The 15619-nt window shown below is 44.2% G+C and overlaps 1 protein-coding gene across 7 annotated transcripts in view; it reads left to right on the top strand.

The window, feature by feature from the left end:
* EFR3B (EFR3 homolog B) overlaps window positions 1-15619 on the top strand; it is a 316353-nt gene that overhangs the window by 61406 nt on the left and 239328 nt on the right. For all 7 annotated transcript variants that reach the window (XM_064411514.1, XM_064411510.1, XM_064411515.1 and 4 more), the window contains 3 exons: window positions 2791-2897; window positions 7010-7059; window positions 9140-9221. In XM_064411514.1, the coding sequence (XP_064267584.1) occupies window positions 2791-2897; window positions 7010-7059; window positions 9140-9221 (239 nt within the window). The remainder of the gene's footprint in view (window positions 1-2790; window positions 2898-7009; window positions 7060-9139; window positions 9222-15619) is intronic.

A 15619-nucleotide genomic window follows, 5' to 3' on the forward strand; every position in this document is an offset into this window, starting at 1 on the left:
TTTTCCCCATTGTTTTTCCCGTTGCTGTTTTTCCCATTGTTTTCCCCATTTTCCCCATTGTTTTCCCCATTGTTTCTCCCAACATTTTCCCTATTTTTCCCATTGTTTCTCCCATTGTTTCTCCCATTGTTTTCCCCATTTTCCCCATCGTTTTTCCCATTGTTTCTCCCATCATTTTCCCCATTGTTTTTCCTGTTCTCTTTTTCCCATTGTTTTTCCCGTTGTTTTTTCCATTTTTCCCATTGCCATTTTTCCCATTGTTTTCCCTGTTTTTCCTGTTGTTTTCCCCATTGTTTTCCCCATTGTTTTTCCCATTGTTTCTCCCATCATTTTCCCTGTTGTTTTTCCTGCTCTTTTTCCCATTTTCCCATTGTTTTTCCCATTGTTTTTCCCATCATTTTTCCCACTCTTTTGTTTCCATTGCTGTTTTTCCCATTGTTCTTTTCCCCGTTTTTCCCACTGTTTTCCCACTGTTTTCCCATTGTTTTTCCCATTGCTGTTTTTCCTGTTGTTTTTCCCATTGTTTTCCCTGATTTTCCCGCTATTTTTCCCATTGCTTTCCCCCTTGCTGTTTTTTCCATTATTTTCCCTTTTTTTCCCATTTTTCCCATTGTTTTTCCTGTTGTTTTTTCCGTTTTCCCCGTTACCATTTCCCCCACTGTTTTCCCTGTTTTTCCTGTTGCTTTCCCCCATTGTTTTCTCATCGTTTTTCCCATCATTTTTCTCCCATCATTTTTCCTGCCCTTTTTCTCGCCCTTTTCCCCCATGTTTTTCCCGTTCTTTTCACCATTTTCCCATTGTTTTCCCCTCTGGTTTCCCCACTGGTTTTCCCATAATTTTTCCCACTCTTTTTCCCATTGCCGTTTTTCCCTTTTTCCCATCGTTTTTCCTGTTGTTTTCCCCGTTGTTTTTCCCATCGTTTTCCCCGTCATTTTTCCCATTGCTGTTTTTCCCATCGTTTTCCCCGTTGTTTTTCCCATCGCTGTTTTTCCCTTTTCCCCATCATTTTTCCCATTGTTTTCTCCATTTTTTCCCCCCATTTTCCCCATTGCTGTTTTTCCCATTGTTTCCCCATTGTTTTTCCCATTGTTTTTCCCATTGTTTTTCCCATTGTTTTTCCTGCTGTTTTTCCCATCGTTTTCCCTGTTGTTTTTCCCGTTGCTGTTTTTCCCATTGCTGTTTTTCCCTTTTCCCCATCGTTTTTCCCATCATTTTCTCCATTTTTATTCCCCATTGCTTTCCCCATTTTTCCCATTGCTGTTTTTCCCATTGTTTTCCCATCGTTTTCCCCGTTGTTTTTCCCATTGCTGTTTTTCCCTTTTCCCCATTGTTTTCCCCATTGTTTTCCCATTGTTTTTCCCATCATTTTTCCCATTGTTTTCCCTGTTGTTTTGCCCGTTTTTCCCATTGTTGTTTTTCCTGTTGTTTTTCCCCATTGTTTTCCCTGTTCTTACCATTGCTTTTCCCCATTTTTTTTACCATTGCTGTTTTTCCCATTGTTTTCCCCGTTTTTCCCATTGTTTTCCCATTCTTTTTCCTGTTGTTGCTTTTCCCATTTTTCCCCATTTTTCCCCATTGTTTTTTCCGTTGTTTTTCCCATTGTTTTTCCCATTGCTGTTTCCCTATTTTTTTTCTCATTGTTGTTTTTCCCGTTGTTTTTCCTGTTATTTTTCCCATTTTCTTGTTTCCATGGTTTTCCCCGTTTTTCCCGTTGCTGTTTTTCCTGCTGTCTTTCCCATTGTTTTCCCGTTGTTTTCCCCATTTTCCCCATTGTTTCCCGCGTTGTTTTTCCCATGATTTTTCCCACTCATTTTCCCATCGATGGTTTTCCCATTGCTGTTTTTCCCTTTTCCCCATCATTTTTCCTGTTGTTTTTCCCGTTGCTCTTTTTCCCATTGTTTTCCCCATTTTTCCCATTGCTGTTTTTCCCTTTTTCCCCCCCATTTTTCCCATCGTTCTTCCCTGTTTTTCCCATTGTTTTTTTGGTTTTTCCCATTGCCATTTCCCCCATGTTTTCCCGTTGTTTTCCCTGTTGCTGCTTTTCCCATTGTTTTTCCCATTGTTTCTCCCATCATTTTCCCCATGTTTTTCCTGCTCTTTTCACCATTTCCCATAATTTTCCCCATTGTTTTCCCCGTTGCTGTTTTTTCCCATTGCCGTTTTCCCTTTTTCCCATCGTTTTCCCATTGTTTTTCCCGTTTACTTTTTCCCATTGTTTTCCCCATTGCTGTTTTTCCCATCACTGTTTTTCCCTTTTTCCCATCGTTTTTCCCATTGTTTTCCCCATTTTTCCTGTCATTTTCCCCATCATTTTTCCCATTGTTTTCCCCATTTTTCCTGTCATTTTTCCCGTTGTTTTTCCCATTGTTTTCCCCATTTTCCCCATTGTTTTTCCCATTGTTTCTCCCAACATTTTCCCTACTTTTCCCCATTGTTTCTCCCATTGTTTTCCCCGTTGTTTTCCCCATTGTTTTCCCCATTGTTTTTCCCATTGTTTCTCCCATCATTTTCCCCGTTGTTTTTCCTGCTCTTTTTCCCATTTTCCCATCGTTTTCCCCATTGTTTTCCCCATAATTATTCCCACTCTTTTTCCCCTTGCTGTTTTTCCTGCTCTCTTTCCCGTTGTTTTCCCCATTGTTTCCCCATCGCTGTTTTTCCCTTTTTCCCTATTTTTTCCTGTTTTTCCCCATTTTTTCCCTGTTTTTTCCCATTTTTCCCCGTTTTTTCCCATTTTTCCCCGTTTTTTCCCATTTTTCCCGTTTTTTCCCCCATTTCCCCTCCCTCTCCCAGCGGACAGCGTGGCGGCGGAGGAGCAGGAGCGGGAGCGGCGCCGGCTCCTGGTGCAGAAGTTCCAGAAGGCTCCGTTCGAGGAGATCGCCGCCCACTGCGGCGCCAGGGTGAGCCGGGATTCCTGAGCCGGGAGAAAACCCGGGAATAAATCCGGGAAAAAACCCGGGAGAAAATCCGGGAGAAAATCCGGGAAAAAAAATGGGAAAAAACCCGGGAAAAAATCCAGAAGAAAATCCGGGAAAAAACCCGGGAAAAAATCCGGGAAAAAATTCTGGGAGAAAATCCGGGAAAAAACCTGGGACAAAAATCCGGGAAAAAAAAAACGGGAAAAAATGCGGGAGAAAACCCAGGAGAAATTCCTGGGAAAAAAATCCGGGAAAAAATCCGGGAAAAAATCCAGGAGAAAATCTGGGGAAAAAAAAGGGAAAAAAAGCGGGAGAAAACCTGGGAGAAATTCCTGGGAAAAAAAATCCGGGAAAAAATCCGGGAAAAAATCCAGGAGAAAATCTGGGAAAAAACCCGGGAAAAAACCCGGGAGAAAATCCGGGGAAAAAAACAGGAAAAAACCCGGGAGAAAATCCGGGGAAAAAAACAGGAAAAAACCTGGGAGAAAATCCGGGAAAAAATCCAGGAGTTAATCTGGGTAAAGATCCGGGAAAAAATCTGGGAGAAAATCCGGGAGAAATTCCTGGGAAAAAAATCTGGGAAAAAATCTGAGAAAAAATCCTGGAGAAAATCCGGGAGAACATCCGGGAATTATCCCGGGAATTCCGCCAGGAACGGGAACTTTGGGGCCCAAGGAGGGAGAGGCTGGAGCTGGGAATCGCAAATGGCAAAAGCCCCAAAAAGTCCCCAAAAGGGAAAAAATCCCGTGGGAATTCCCGGTTCTCCTCGGGAATGCCAATTCCCGTTCCCCCAATTCCCATTCCCCAATTCCCATTCCCCAATTCCCATTCCCCAATTCCCATTGTTCCCAATTCCCGTTTCCCCAATTCCCGTTGTTCCCAATTCCCGTTGTTCCCAATTCCCGTTTCCCCAATTCCCATTCCCCAATTCCCGTTGTTCCCAATTCCCATTCCCCAATTCCCATTCCCCAATTCCCATTCCCCAATTCCCATTCCCCAATTCCCATTTTTCCCAATTCCCATTCCCCAATTCCCATTCCCCAATTCCCATTCCCCAATTCCCATTCCCCAATTCCCATTCCCCAATTCCCATTGTTCCCAATTCCCATTCCCCAATTCCCATTACCCAATTCCCATTCCCCAATTCCCGTTGTTCCCAATTCCCATTCCCCAATTCCCGTTGTTCCCAATTCCCATTCCCCAATTCCCATTCCCCAATTCCCATTCCCCAATTCCCGTTGTTCCCAATTCCCATTCCCCAATTCCCATTCCCCAATTCCCATTCCCCAATTCCCGTTGTTCCCAATTCCCATTCCCCAATTCCCATTCCCCAATTCCCGTTGTTCCCAATTCCCGTTTCCCCAATTCCCATTCCCCAATTCCCATTCCCCAATTCCCATTGTTCCCAATTCCCATTCCCCAATTCCCGTTTCCCCAATTCCCATTCCCCAATTCCCATTCCCCAATTCCCGTTGTTCCCAATTCCCGTTTCCCCAATTCCCATTCCCCAATTCCCATTCCCCAATTCCCATTGTTCCCAATTCCCATTCCCCAATTCCCGTTTCCCCAATTCCCATTTCCCCAATTCCCATTCCCCAATTCCCATTCCCCAATTCCCGTTGTTCCCAATTCCCGTTTCCCCAATTCCCATTCCCCAATTCCCATTCCCCAATTCCCATTGTTCCCAATTCCCATTCCCCAATTCCCGTTTCCCCAATTCCCATTCCCCAATTCCCATTCCCCAATTCCCGTTGTTCCCAATTCCCGTTTCCCCAATTCCCATTCCCCAATTCCCATTCCCCAATTCCCGTTTCCCCAATTCCCATTCCCCAATTCCCATTCCCCAATTCCCATTCCCCAATTCCCATTCCCCAATTCCCGTTCCCCAATTCCCGTTTCCCCAATTCCCATTCCCCAATTCCCGTTGTTCCCAATTCCCATTCCCCAATTCCCGTTGTTCCCAATTCCCATTCCCCAATTCCCGTTGTTCCCAATTCCCATTCCCCAATTCCCATTCCCCCAATTCCCATTCCCCAATTCCCATTCCCCAATTCCCATTGTTCCCAATTCCCATTCCCCAATTCCCATTTTTCCCAATTCCCATTCCCCAATTCCCGTTTCCCCAATTCCCGGTGTTCCCAATTCCCATTCCCCAATTCCCATTCCCCAATTCCCATTCCCCAATTCCCATTGTTCCCAATTCCCGTTTCCCCAATTCCCGTTGTTCCCAATTCCCGTTGTTCCCAATTCCCGTTTCCCCAATTCCCATTCCCCAATTCCCGTTGTTCCCAATTCCCATTCCCCAATTCCCATTCCCCAATTCCCATTTTTCCCAATTCCCATTCCCCAATTCCCATTCCCCAATTCCCATTCCCCAACTCCCATTCCCCAATTCCCGTTGTTCCCAATTCCCATTCCCCAATTCCCATTTCCCCAATTCCCATTTTTCCCAATTCCCATTCCCCAATTCCCATTTCCCCAATTCCCGTTGTTCCCAATTCCCATTCCCCAATTCCCATTTCCCCAATTCCCGTTGTTCCCAATTCCCGTTTCCCAATTCCCGTTTCCCAATTCCCATTCCCCAATTCCAGTTTCCCCAATTCCCGTTTCCCAATTCCCATTCCCCAATTCCAGTTTCCCCAATTCCCATTCCCCAATTCCCGTTGTTCCCAATTCCCATTCCCCAATTCCCGTTTCCCCAGTTCCCATTCCCCAATTCCCATTCCCCAATTCCCATTCCCCAATTCCCGTTGTTCCCAATTCCCGTTGTTCCCAATTCCCATTCCCCAATTCCCGTTTCCCCAATTCCCATTCCCCAATTCCCATTCCCCAATTCCAAATCCCCAATTCCCATTCCCCAATTCCCGTTTTTCCCACAATTCCCGTTTTTCCCATTTTTTCCCCATTCCATTTTTCCCGTTCCCGTTTCCCATTTTCCTGTTAATTAATTCCCAGTTCCTGTCCCCGTTAATTAATTTCTATTTGTTTCCCCTGCTTATTAATTCCCCTTTGCTGTTCCTGTTAATTAGTTCCCATTTGCTGTTCCTCATTAATTAATCCCTGTTAATTAATTCCCCTTTGCTGTCCCCGTTAATTAATTCCCATTAATTAATTCCCGTTTTCTGTTCCTGCTAATTAATTCCTGTTAATTAATTCCTGTTTGCTGTCCCCGTTAATTGTTTCCCATTAATTAATTCATTCCCGTTTGCTGTTCCTGTTAATTAATTCCTGTTAGTTAATTCCTGTTTGCTGCCCCCGTTAATTAATTACCTTTAATTAATTCCCGTTAATTACTTCCCGTTAATTAATTCCCATTAATTAATCCCCGTTTGCTGTTCCCGGTGTTTTTCCTATTTTGTTGTTCCCCATTAATTCGTTCCCTTTTTTTCTCCATTAATTACTTCTCGTTTGCTGTCCTGTTAATTAATTCCTGTTTGCTGTTCCCATTAATTAATTCCCGTTAATTAATTCCCATTAATTAATTCCTGTTTGCTGTCCCATTAATCAATCCCCATTTGCTGTCCCCATTAATTAATTCCCGTTAATTAATCCCCCTTTGCTGTCCCCGTTAATTAATCCCCCTTTGCTGTCCCCGTTAATTAATTCCCGTCAATTAATCCCCCTTTGCTGTCCCCATTAATTAATTCCCGTTAATTAATTCCTGTTTGCTGTCCCCATTAATTAATTCCCGTTAATTAATCCCCATTTGCTGTCCCCGTTAATTAATTCCCGTTAATTAATCCCCCTTTGCTGTTCCCGGTGTTTTTCCCGTTTTGTTGTTCCCCATTAATTAATTCCAGGTTTTTTTCTCCATTAATTAGTTTCCATTTGGCTGTCCCCCTTTAATCAATTAATCAATTAACCGTTCCCATTAATTAATTAACTAACTAACTAATTAACTAACTAACCAATTAACTCCCGCTGTGGCTGTTTCCTGTTTGTTGTCCCGTTTTCCCGGCAATTCCCGCCTGCCGTTCCCGGTATTCCCGGTTAACGAATTCCCGCTAATGAATTCCCGTTAATGAGACAGTGAGTGCGTGGATTGGTTAATTAGTTAATTAGCTAATTAGTTAATTAATGGCCGTGCCCCGCAGGCGTCGCTGCTGCAGAGCAAACTCAACCAGATCCTGCAGATCAACGTGCGGTGAGCGGGAATGGGGGGGGAAATTCGGGAATTCGGGAATTCGGGATTTGGGATTTGGGATTTGGGGATTTGGGATTTGGGATTTGGGATTTGGGATTTGGGATTTGGGGATTTGGGATTTGGGATTTGGGGATTTGGGATTTGGGGTTTGGGGTTTGGGGATTTGGGATTGGGGATTTGGGATTTGGGGGTTTGGGATTTGGGGATTTGGGATTGGGGAATTTGGGATTTGGGGTTTGGGATTTGGGATTTGGGGATTTGGGGATTTGGGATTTGGGGATTTGGGATTTGGGGATTGGGATTTGGGGATTTGGGGATTTGGGATTTGGGGATTTGGGATTCGGGGTTTGGGGATTTGGGATTGGGGATTTGGGGATTTGGGGATTGGGATTTGGGGATTTGGGGATTGGGGATTTGGGGATTGGGAATTTGGGAATGAGGGATCTGGAATTTGGGAATTCGAGAATGAGGGAATTCGGGATTGGGAGATTTGGAATTGGGAATTTGGGATCAGGATCGGGGAATTGAGAATTTGGAAAGTCGGGATCGGGGATTCAGGACTGGGAATTTGGGATTGGGAATTTGGGATCTGGAATGCAGGATTGAGAATTTGGGATAGGGAATTCAGGAATGAGAGAATTCAGGAATGGGAATTTGGGGACAGGAATGTGGGAATGGGGATTTTGAATTTGGGATTGGAGATTTGGGATTGGGGATGGGAATTTGGGAATCAGCTGGGATTTGGAAATAGCACCAGGAATTTGGGAATTCGGGAATGGGAATTCAGGATTGGGAACAAAATTTGGGATCAGGGATGGGATTTGGGAACGGCAAAGGGAATTTGGGATCAGGGATGGGATTTGGGAATGAACCCAGATTTGGGATCAGGACTTGGGAATTTGGGATTGGCACTGGGAATTCAGGAACTGGAATGGGAATTTGGGATTGGGGATGGGATTTTGGAACGGGGACGGGAGTTAATTTGGGATTGGGAACGGGAATTTGGGAATGGGGACAGGATTTGGGAGTGAGCTGGGAGCTGGGATCAGGGATGGGAATTTGGGAATGGGAAGCTGGGGTTGGCAACAGGAAATCGGGAATTAGAGTGGGGATTTGGGGCTGGAGATGGGATTTTGGGAATGGGAATTTCTCCCATCCCAAATCCCATTTTTCCTATTTTCCTTCCCAAATTCCCATTTTTCCCCACCCTAAATCCCCTTTCCCATCCCAACTTTCCTGTTCCCAAATCCCGCTTTCCCCACCCCAAATTCCCATTTTTCCACCCCAAATCCCCTTTTCCTTTCCATTTTTCCCACCCCAAATCCCGAATTTTCCCACCCCAAATGCTTCTCCCATCCCAAATTCCTCTTTCCTTCCCACTTTTCCTACTCCATACCCCCTTTTCCTGCCCCAATTTCCCATTTTCCCCGCCCCAAATCCCACTTTTCCTGTTTCCAAATCCCAATTTCCCATCCCAAATCCCATTTTCCCATCCCAAATCCACTTTTACTTTTCCCACCCCAAATCCCATTTTTCCCACCCCAATTCCCTTTCCCATCTCAATTTCTCATCCCAAATTCCCAATTTTCCCACCCCAAATCCCACTTTTCCTTCACCAAACCCCCTTTTTCCCATCCCAAATTCCCGATTTTCCCGTTCCCAAATCCCCTTTTCCCACCCCAAATCCCATTCCCATCCCAATTTCTCATCCCAAATCCCACTTTTCCCTCCCTAAATTCCCATTTTTCCCACCCCAAATCCCATTTTCCCATCCCGAATTCCCACTTTTCCTGTTCCCAAATCCCAATTTCCCACCCCAATTCCCATTCCCATCCCACTTTCCCACCCCAAATCCCATTTTTCCCACCCCAAATCCCTTTCCCATCCCAATTTCTCATCCCAAATCCCACTTTTCCCTCCCTAAATTCCCATTTTTCCCACCCCAAATCCCATTTTCCCATCCCGAATTCCCACTTTTCCTGTTCCCAAATCCCAATTTCCCCCCCCAAACCCCACTTTCCCCACCCCAATTCCCATTTCCCCCTCTCTTCTTCCCGTTTTTCCGGCGGATTTTCCCCAGGCCGCCCCCGAGTCCTTCCGGCGCCGTCTCGGCCGTGCTGGGCCCGCCCCAATCCCAATCCCAATCCCAATCCCAATCCCAATCCCAATCCCAGCCCCACTCCATCCCGGTGTACGAGATGAAATTCCCGGATCTCTGCGTCTACTGAAGCCTCCGGAGGAGCCGCGGCCCCTCGGAATTCCCGAATCCCCCAAATCCCGCCGCAGCGCCCGTTCGCCTTCGGGATCGTCCCCAGTTATCCGGGATTTTCTGGGGTTTTTTTTGGGATCATCCTCGGTTTTCTTGGGAGTTTCTGTGGTTTTTTTGGGATTGTCCTCAGTTTTTCTGGGATTTTCTAAGGTTTTTTTGGGATTTTTCTTGGGTTTCCCGGGATTTTCTTGGATTTTTGGGATCATCCTCAGTTTTCCCAGGATTCTCTGAGGGTTTTTTGGGATTGTCCCCCATTTTCCCAGGATTTTCTGGGGTTTTTTTTGGGATCGTCCTCAGTTTTCCTGGGATTTTCCAGGGTTTTTTTGGGATTGTCCCGGGTTTTCCTACGATTCTCTGGCATTTTTTTTGGGATCGTCCTAAATTTTCCTGGGATTTTCTCAGGGGTTTTTTTGGGATTGTCCCGGGATTTCCAGGGATTTTCAGGGATTTTTTTGGGATCGTCCTCGGTTTTCCTAGGATTCTCTGAGGGTTTTTTGGGATTATCCTAAATTCAGCTGAAATTCTCCCGGGTTTTTTTTTGGGATTGTCCCAGGTTTTGCTGGAATTCTCTGGGTTTTTCTGGGGGGATTGTCCCCCATTTTCCCAGGATTTTCTGGGGTTTTTTTGGGATCGTCCTTGGTTTTCCTGGGATTTTCCAGTGGTTTTTTGGGATTGTCTCGGGTTTTCCTGGGATTCTCTGGCATTTTTTTGGGATTGTCCCCCATTTTTCCGGGATTTTCTGGGGTTTTTTTGGGATGGTCCTTGGTTTTCCTGGGATTTTCCAGTGGTGTTTTTTGGGATCGTCCCCGAGTTTTCCTGGGATTTTTTTGGGATCAGCCCCGGTTTTCCTGGGATTTTCAGGAGTTTTTTTTTGGGGGGGGGAAGGAGCTGCGGGAACGGGGATTTTTCCTGGATATGGGAATTCCCTGGGAAATTCGGGAATGGCGGCGGCGGGAAGGAGCCCCAGGAACTGAGGGAGGGGGTTGGGAGAGGGAAAACCCCAAAAGGGAAAATCCCAAAAGGGAAAATCCCAAATGGGAAAATCCCAAATGAAAAAATCCCAAATGAAAAAATTCCAGAGGGAAAACTCTGGATGGAAAATCCCCAGTAGAAAATTCCGGATAGAAAATCTGGGACGGAAAATTCCAGAGGGAAAACCCCAAATGGAAAATCCGGGATGGAAAATTTGGGATGGAAAGTTCTGGATGGAAAATCCCAAATGGAAAATTCCAAAAGGAAAACCCTGGAATTCTCGGATGAAAAATTCTGGGTGGAAACCCCCCCCCCAAAAAAAATTTGGGATGGAAAATTCCAGACAGGAAATCCTGGATGGAGAATTCAGAATGGAAAATCCCAAATGGAGAATTCCAGAGGGAAAAATCTGGGATGGAAGATTCCAGAGGGAAAACCCCAAAAGGAGAATTTGGGATGGAAAATTCCGGACAGGAAATCCCAAATGGAAAATCCCAAAAGGAAAATTTGGGATGGAAAATCCCACATTAAAAAAAAAACAAACCTGGAATTCTAAATGGAAAATTCCAGAGGGAAAATTCAGGATGGAGAATCCCAAATGGAAAATCCCAAAAAAGAAAATCCCAGATGGAAAATCCCGGATGGAAAATCCCAAAAGGAGAATTTGGGATGGAAAATTCCGGACAGGAAACCTAAAAGGAAAATTTGGGATAGAAAATTCGGAATAGGAAATCCTTGATGGAAAATTCCAGATGGAAAATTCTGGAAGGAAAATTCAGGATGGAGAATCCCAAATGGAAAATCCCAAAAAGAAAATCCCAAATGGAAAATTCTGGACAGGAAATCCCGGATGGAAAATCCGAAATGGAAAATTCCAGAGGGAAAATCCCAAAAGGAAAATTTGGGATAGAAAATTCTGGATGAACGATCCCAGATGGAAAATCCGAAAAATAAAAAATCCCAAATGGAAAATCCCAAAAGGAGAATTTGGGATGGAAAATTCCAGACAGGAAATCCCGGACGGAAAATTCCAGAGGGAAAATCCCAAAAGGAAAACTTGGGATAGAAAATTCCGGACAGGAATTCCCAAATGGAAAATCCCAAATAGAAAATTCCAGAGGGAAAATCCCAAACTGCAAATCCCCGATGGAAAATCCTGGAAATCCCGGACAAAAAAATTCTGGAATGGAAAATCCTAACTGGAAAATTCCGGGAATTCTGGGCTGCAAAATCCAGGATGGAAAATTCCCCCCTTGGAACGGGATTTTTTTTTTTTGGAAAATCCTTTTTTTTTTTTTTTTGGGAAGATCCATCCTCAGGCTGCTCCAGAGGGACTTGGGTCGCTGGGAATTCCGGGATATTCCCATTTTTCCATGATTTTAAGATGAGTTTCCGCAGTTTTGGGCGTTCCTTCCTGGAAGAATTCCCAGATTTTGGGGATTTTTTTGGTGGAATCATGAAGAATTCCGAGGGAAAAAAACCCCAAAAATTGGGAGAAGAGGAACTTTGGAGGATTTTTGGGATTTTTGGATTCCTGGGATCCAACTGGATTTGGGGTGGGGAAAAGTCGAGAATTCCTGGAAGCAAAACTCGAACATTCCCCAAAAATCCCCAAAAAATTCTTTTTTCCCCAAAATTCCGTGGGTTTTTTTCCCCAAAATTCCATCTCTTTCCCAAAATTCCGGATATTTTCCCCAGATTTCCAGATATTTTCCCCGAAATTCCAGCTCTCTTCCCAAAAATCTGTGTTTTTTCCCCAAAATTCCAGGTCATTTTCCCAAATTTCTGTGGTTTTTCCCAAATTTCTGTGGTTTTTCCCCAAAATTCCGGGTTTTTCCCAATAAACGCCAACGTCAGCACCGCGGCCTCGGGAGTGTCGGGAATTTTGTTGGGATTTTGGGAATGGCTTGGGGTGGGGAGGGGTGGAAAAACCAACCCCAAATCTCAAAATCTTCCCAAAAAACCCTAAAATTTAAAAAAAAATCCCAAAATCCACCCAAAAAAAGCAGAAACTTCACCAAAACCACCAAATTCCCACAAAAAAACCCCAAATTCCCCCAAAATCGCCAATCCCAAAAAGCCCCAGATCCCCCAAAAAAAAACCCCAAATCCAGAAACTTCCCAAAATCCTCAAAAAACCCCCAAAATATTTAAAAAAAAATCCCAAAATTCCAAACCCAACCCCACATTGCCCCAAAGGGTCCCAAATCCCCAAAAAGAACAAAATTAGAGAAAACCCCAAATCCCTAAAAAACCAAAAAATTCGGGAAAAAACACAAATCCCAAAGAAAAAAAAACCCAAAAACCAACAAAAACCAAATCCCAAAACCCCCAAATCCAGGAAAAAACCCAAATTCCGCCCCAAAAAAATCCCAATGAAAACCAAATTCCAAAAATTGCAAAATTCAAGAAAAATCCAAGAAAATTCCCCAAAAAAAAAATCCCAAACCCCAAAAAAGAAACCCAACAAACCCAAAATCTAAAAAAAAAAAATAAAAATCAAAAATCCAGGAAAAATCCCAAAAACCAAATCCCCAAATCTCCCCCCAAAAAAATCCCAAATCCCAACAAGGAAAAAATTCAAAAAAATCCCCAAATCAACCCCAAAATCCAGAAAAAAACCCAAATCCCCAAAAATACCTAAATCCCAAAAAAACCCCCGAGAAAACCCAAATCCCCAAAAACCCCAAAATCCACCCAAAAACCCGAACAAAACCCAAATCCCAACAAACTCCAAATCCCAAAAAAAAAACCAAAAAAGCCCCAAATCCCTAAAAAAGCCCCAAATCCCAAAAACCCCAAATCCCAAAAAAGACGAAAATGAAAGAAAACCCCAAGTCCTAAAAGAAAACCCCAAAAACCCAGGAAAAGTCCCAAATCCGCCCCAAAAAATCCCAAACCCCAAAAAGGAATGAAATGAAATAAAACCCCAAATAAACCCCAAAATGCAGAAAAAACAGAAATCCCAGAAAAACACCAAATCCTCCCCCCAAAAAATCCCAAATTCCCCCCAAAAATCCCAATCCCCCACAAAGGAATGAAATGAAAGAAACCCCAAAATTAGAAAAACACCAAAATCCCAAAAAAACCCCAACCAAACCCAAACCCCAACCAAACCTGAAATCCAGGAAAAAAAATCCCAAAAGCAAAACCCCAAAAACCCCAAATCTCAAACCCAAAATTTAAAAAAAACCCCCAAATTCAAAAAAACCCAAATCCCAAAAAAACCCCAAATCCCAAAAAAACCCCAAATCTCCCCCAAAAACCAAAACAAAACCCAAATCCCAAAAAAACCCAAAAACCCAGAATTCCCCCCCAAAAAAGCCCCAAATCCCTGATCCAGCCCCAGATCCCAAATCCACCCAAAACCCCCAAAATTTCCCAAAAAACCCCAAAATCCCTCAAAATTCTCCAATCCCAAAAATCCCCAGATGCCTCCAAAAAAACCCAGAAACTTCCCCAAATCCTTAAAAAAACCCAAATCCTAAAAAACCCCAAAATTCCAAACCCAGCCCCACACTGCCCCCAAAAAGCCCCAAATGCCCCAAAATCCCAAATCCCAAAAAAAACCCCAAATCCAGGGAAAACCCAAAATCTCCCCAAGAACCCCAAACCCCCAAAAAATCCCAAATCCCCCAAAAAAGCAAATCTCCAAAAATCCCAAATCCCCCAAAAATCAAATCCCCAAAAATCCCAAATCCCCCCAAAAAAGCCCCAAAACCCCAAATCCCAACCCCAACCCCAGATCCCAAACCCCAAAAAACCCCAAATCCTCCCAAAATTTCCCAAAATTTCCCCAAAAAACCCCAAATTTTTGTGCCTTGGGCACAAATCCCGGCAGCAAATCCGGAACGTTCCCAAAAAAAAACCCCAAATCCCGAGGGGGGGGTTGGGATCCTTTTGGGATTTCGGGGGATCCTGGGGTTGGTTTTGGGATTTCTTTGGGATCCCGGGATCAGTTTCGGGATTCTTGGATTGGTTTTGGGATTTTTTTTGGGATTCTGGGATTCCTTTGGGATTGGTTCTGGGATTGGTTTGGGATTTGTTCGGGATTACGGGATCCGTTTTGGGATTTTGGGATCAGTTCCGGGATTTTGGGATTTGTTCTGGGATTTCTTTTGGGGTCGGTTTTGGGATTCTGGGATTGGCTCTGGATCCATTTGGGATTGCGGGAATGGTTTTGGGATTGGTTCAGGATTTGTTTGGGATTTCTTTGGGATCCCGGGCTCCATTTGGGATCCCGGGATTGGTTCCGGGATTCTGGGATCGGTTTTGGGATCAGTTTTGGGATTCTGGGGTTTGTTTTGGGATTGGTTTGGGATTTCTTTGGGATTCTGGGATTGGTTTTGGGATTTGTTTGGGATTTTTTTTTGGGATTCTGGGATCCGTTCTGGGATTCCTTTGGGATTGGTTTGGGATTTTGGGATTTGTTTTGGGATTGGTTCTGGGATTGGTTTAGGATCCATTTCGGATTTTGGGATTTGTTTGGGATTTGGGATCCCTTTAGGATTCGTTTTGGGATTCTGGGATTGGTTTCGGATCCATTTGGGATTTCGGGATCCATTTTAGATTCTGGCATTGGTTTGGGATTTCTTTGGGATTCTGGGATTGGTTTGGGATTTGCTTGGGATTCTGGGATTTGTTTTGGGATTGGTTCTGGGATTGGTTTGGGATCCATTTGGGATTTTGGGATTTGTTTGGGATTCTGGGATTCCTTTAGGATTCTTTTGGGATTCTGGGATTGGTTTGGGATTTCTTTGGGATTCTGGGATCCATTCTGGGATTGGTTTGGGATTTCGGGATTGGTTCCGGGAATGATTTGGGATTTGTTTTGGGATTGGTTCTGGGATTTCTTTGGATTGGCTTTGGATTGGTTTGGGATTCCAGGATCCATTTGGGATTCTGGGAATGGTTTAGGATTTGTTTGGGATTTCTTTGGGATTCTGGGATTGATTCCGGGATTGGTTTTGGGTCCATTTGGGATTTTGGGAATGGTTTGGGATTTGCTTGGGATTTGTTTGAGATTCTGGGATTGGTTCCGGGATTCTGGGATTGGTTTTGGGATCAGTTTTGGGATTCTGGGATTTGTTCTGGGATTGGTTCTGGGATTTCTTTGGAATGGCTTTGGATTGGTTTGGGATTTCTTTGGGATTCTGGGATTGGTTTGGGATTCCGGGATCCATTTGGGATTCTGGGATTTGTTCCGGGATTCATTCTGGGATTGGTTTTGGGATCAGTTTTGGGATTCTGGGATCGGTTCTGGGATTCTGGGATTGGTTCCGGGATTGGTTCCGGATCCATTTGGGATTGTGGGAATGG

The sequence above is a fragment of the Passer domesticus genome, chromosome 3, assembly GCF_036417665.1.
Source record: "Passer domesticus isolate bPasDom1 chromosome 3, bPasDom1.hap1, whole genome shotgun sequence".
Taxonomy (NCBI): Eukaryota; Metazoa; Chordata; class Aves; order Passeriformes; family Passeridae; genus Passer; species Passer domesticus.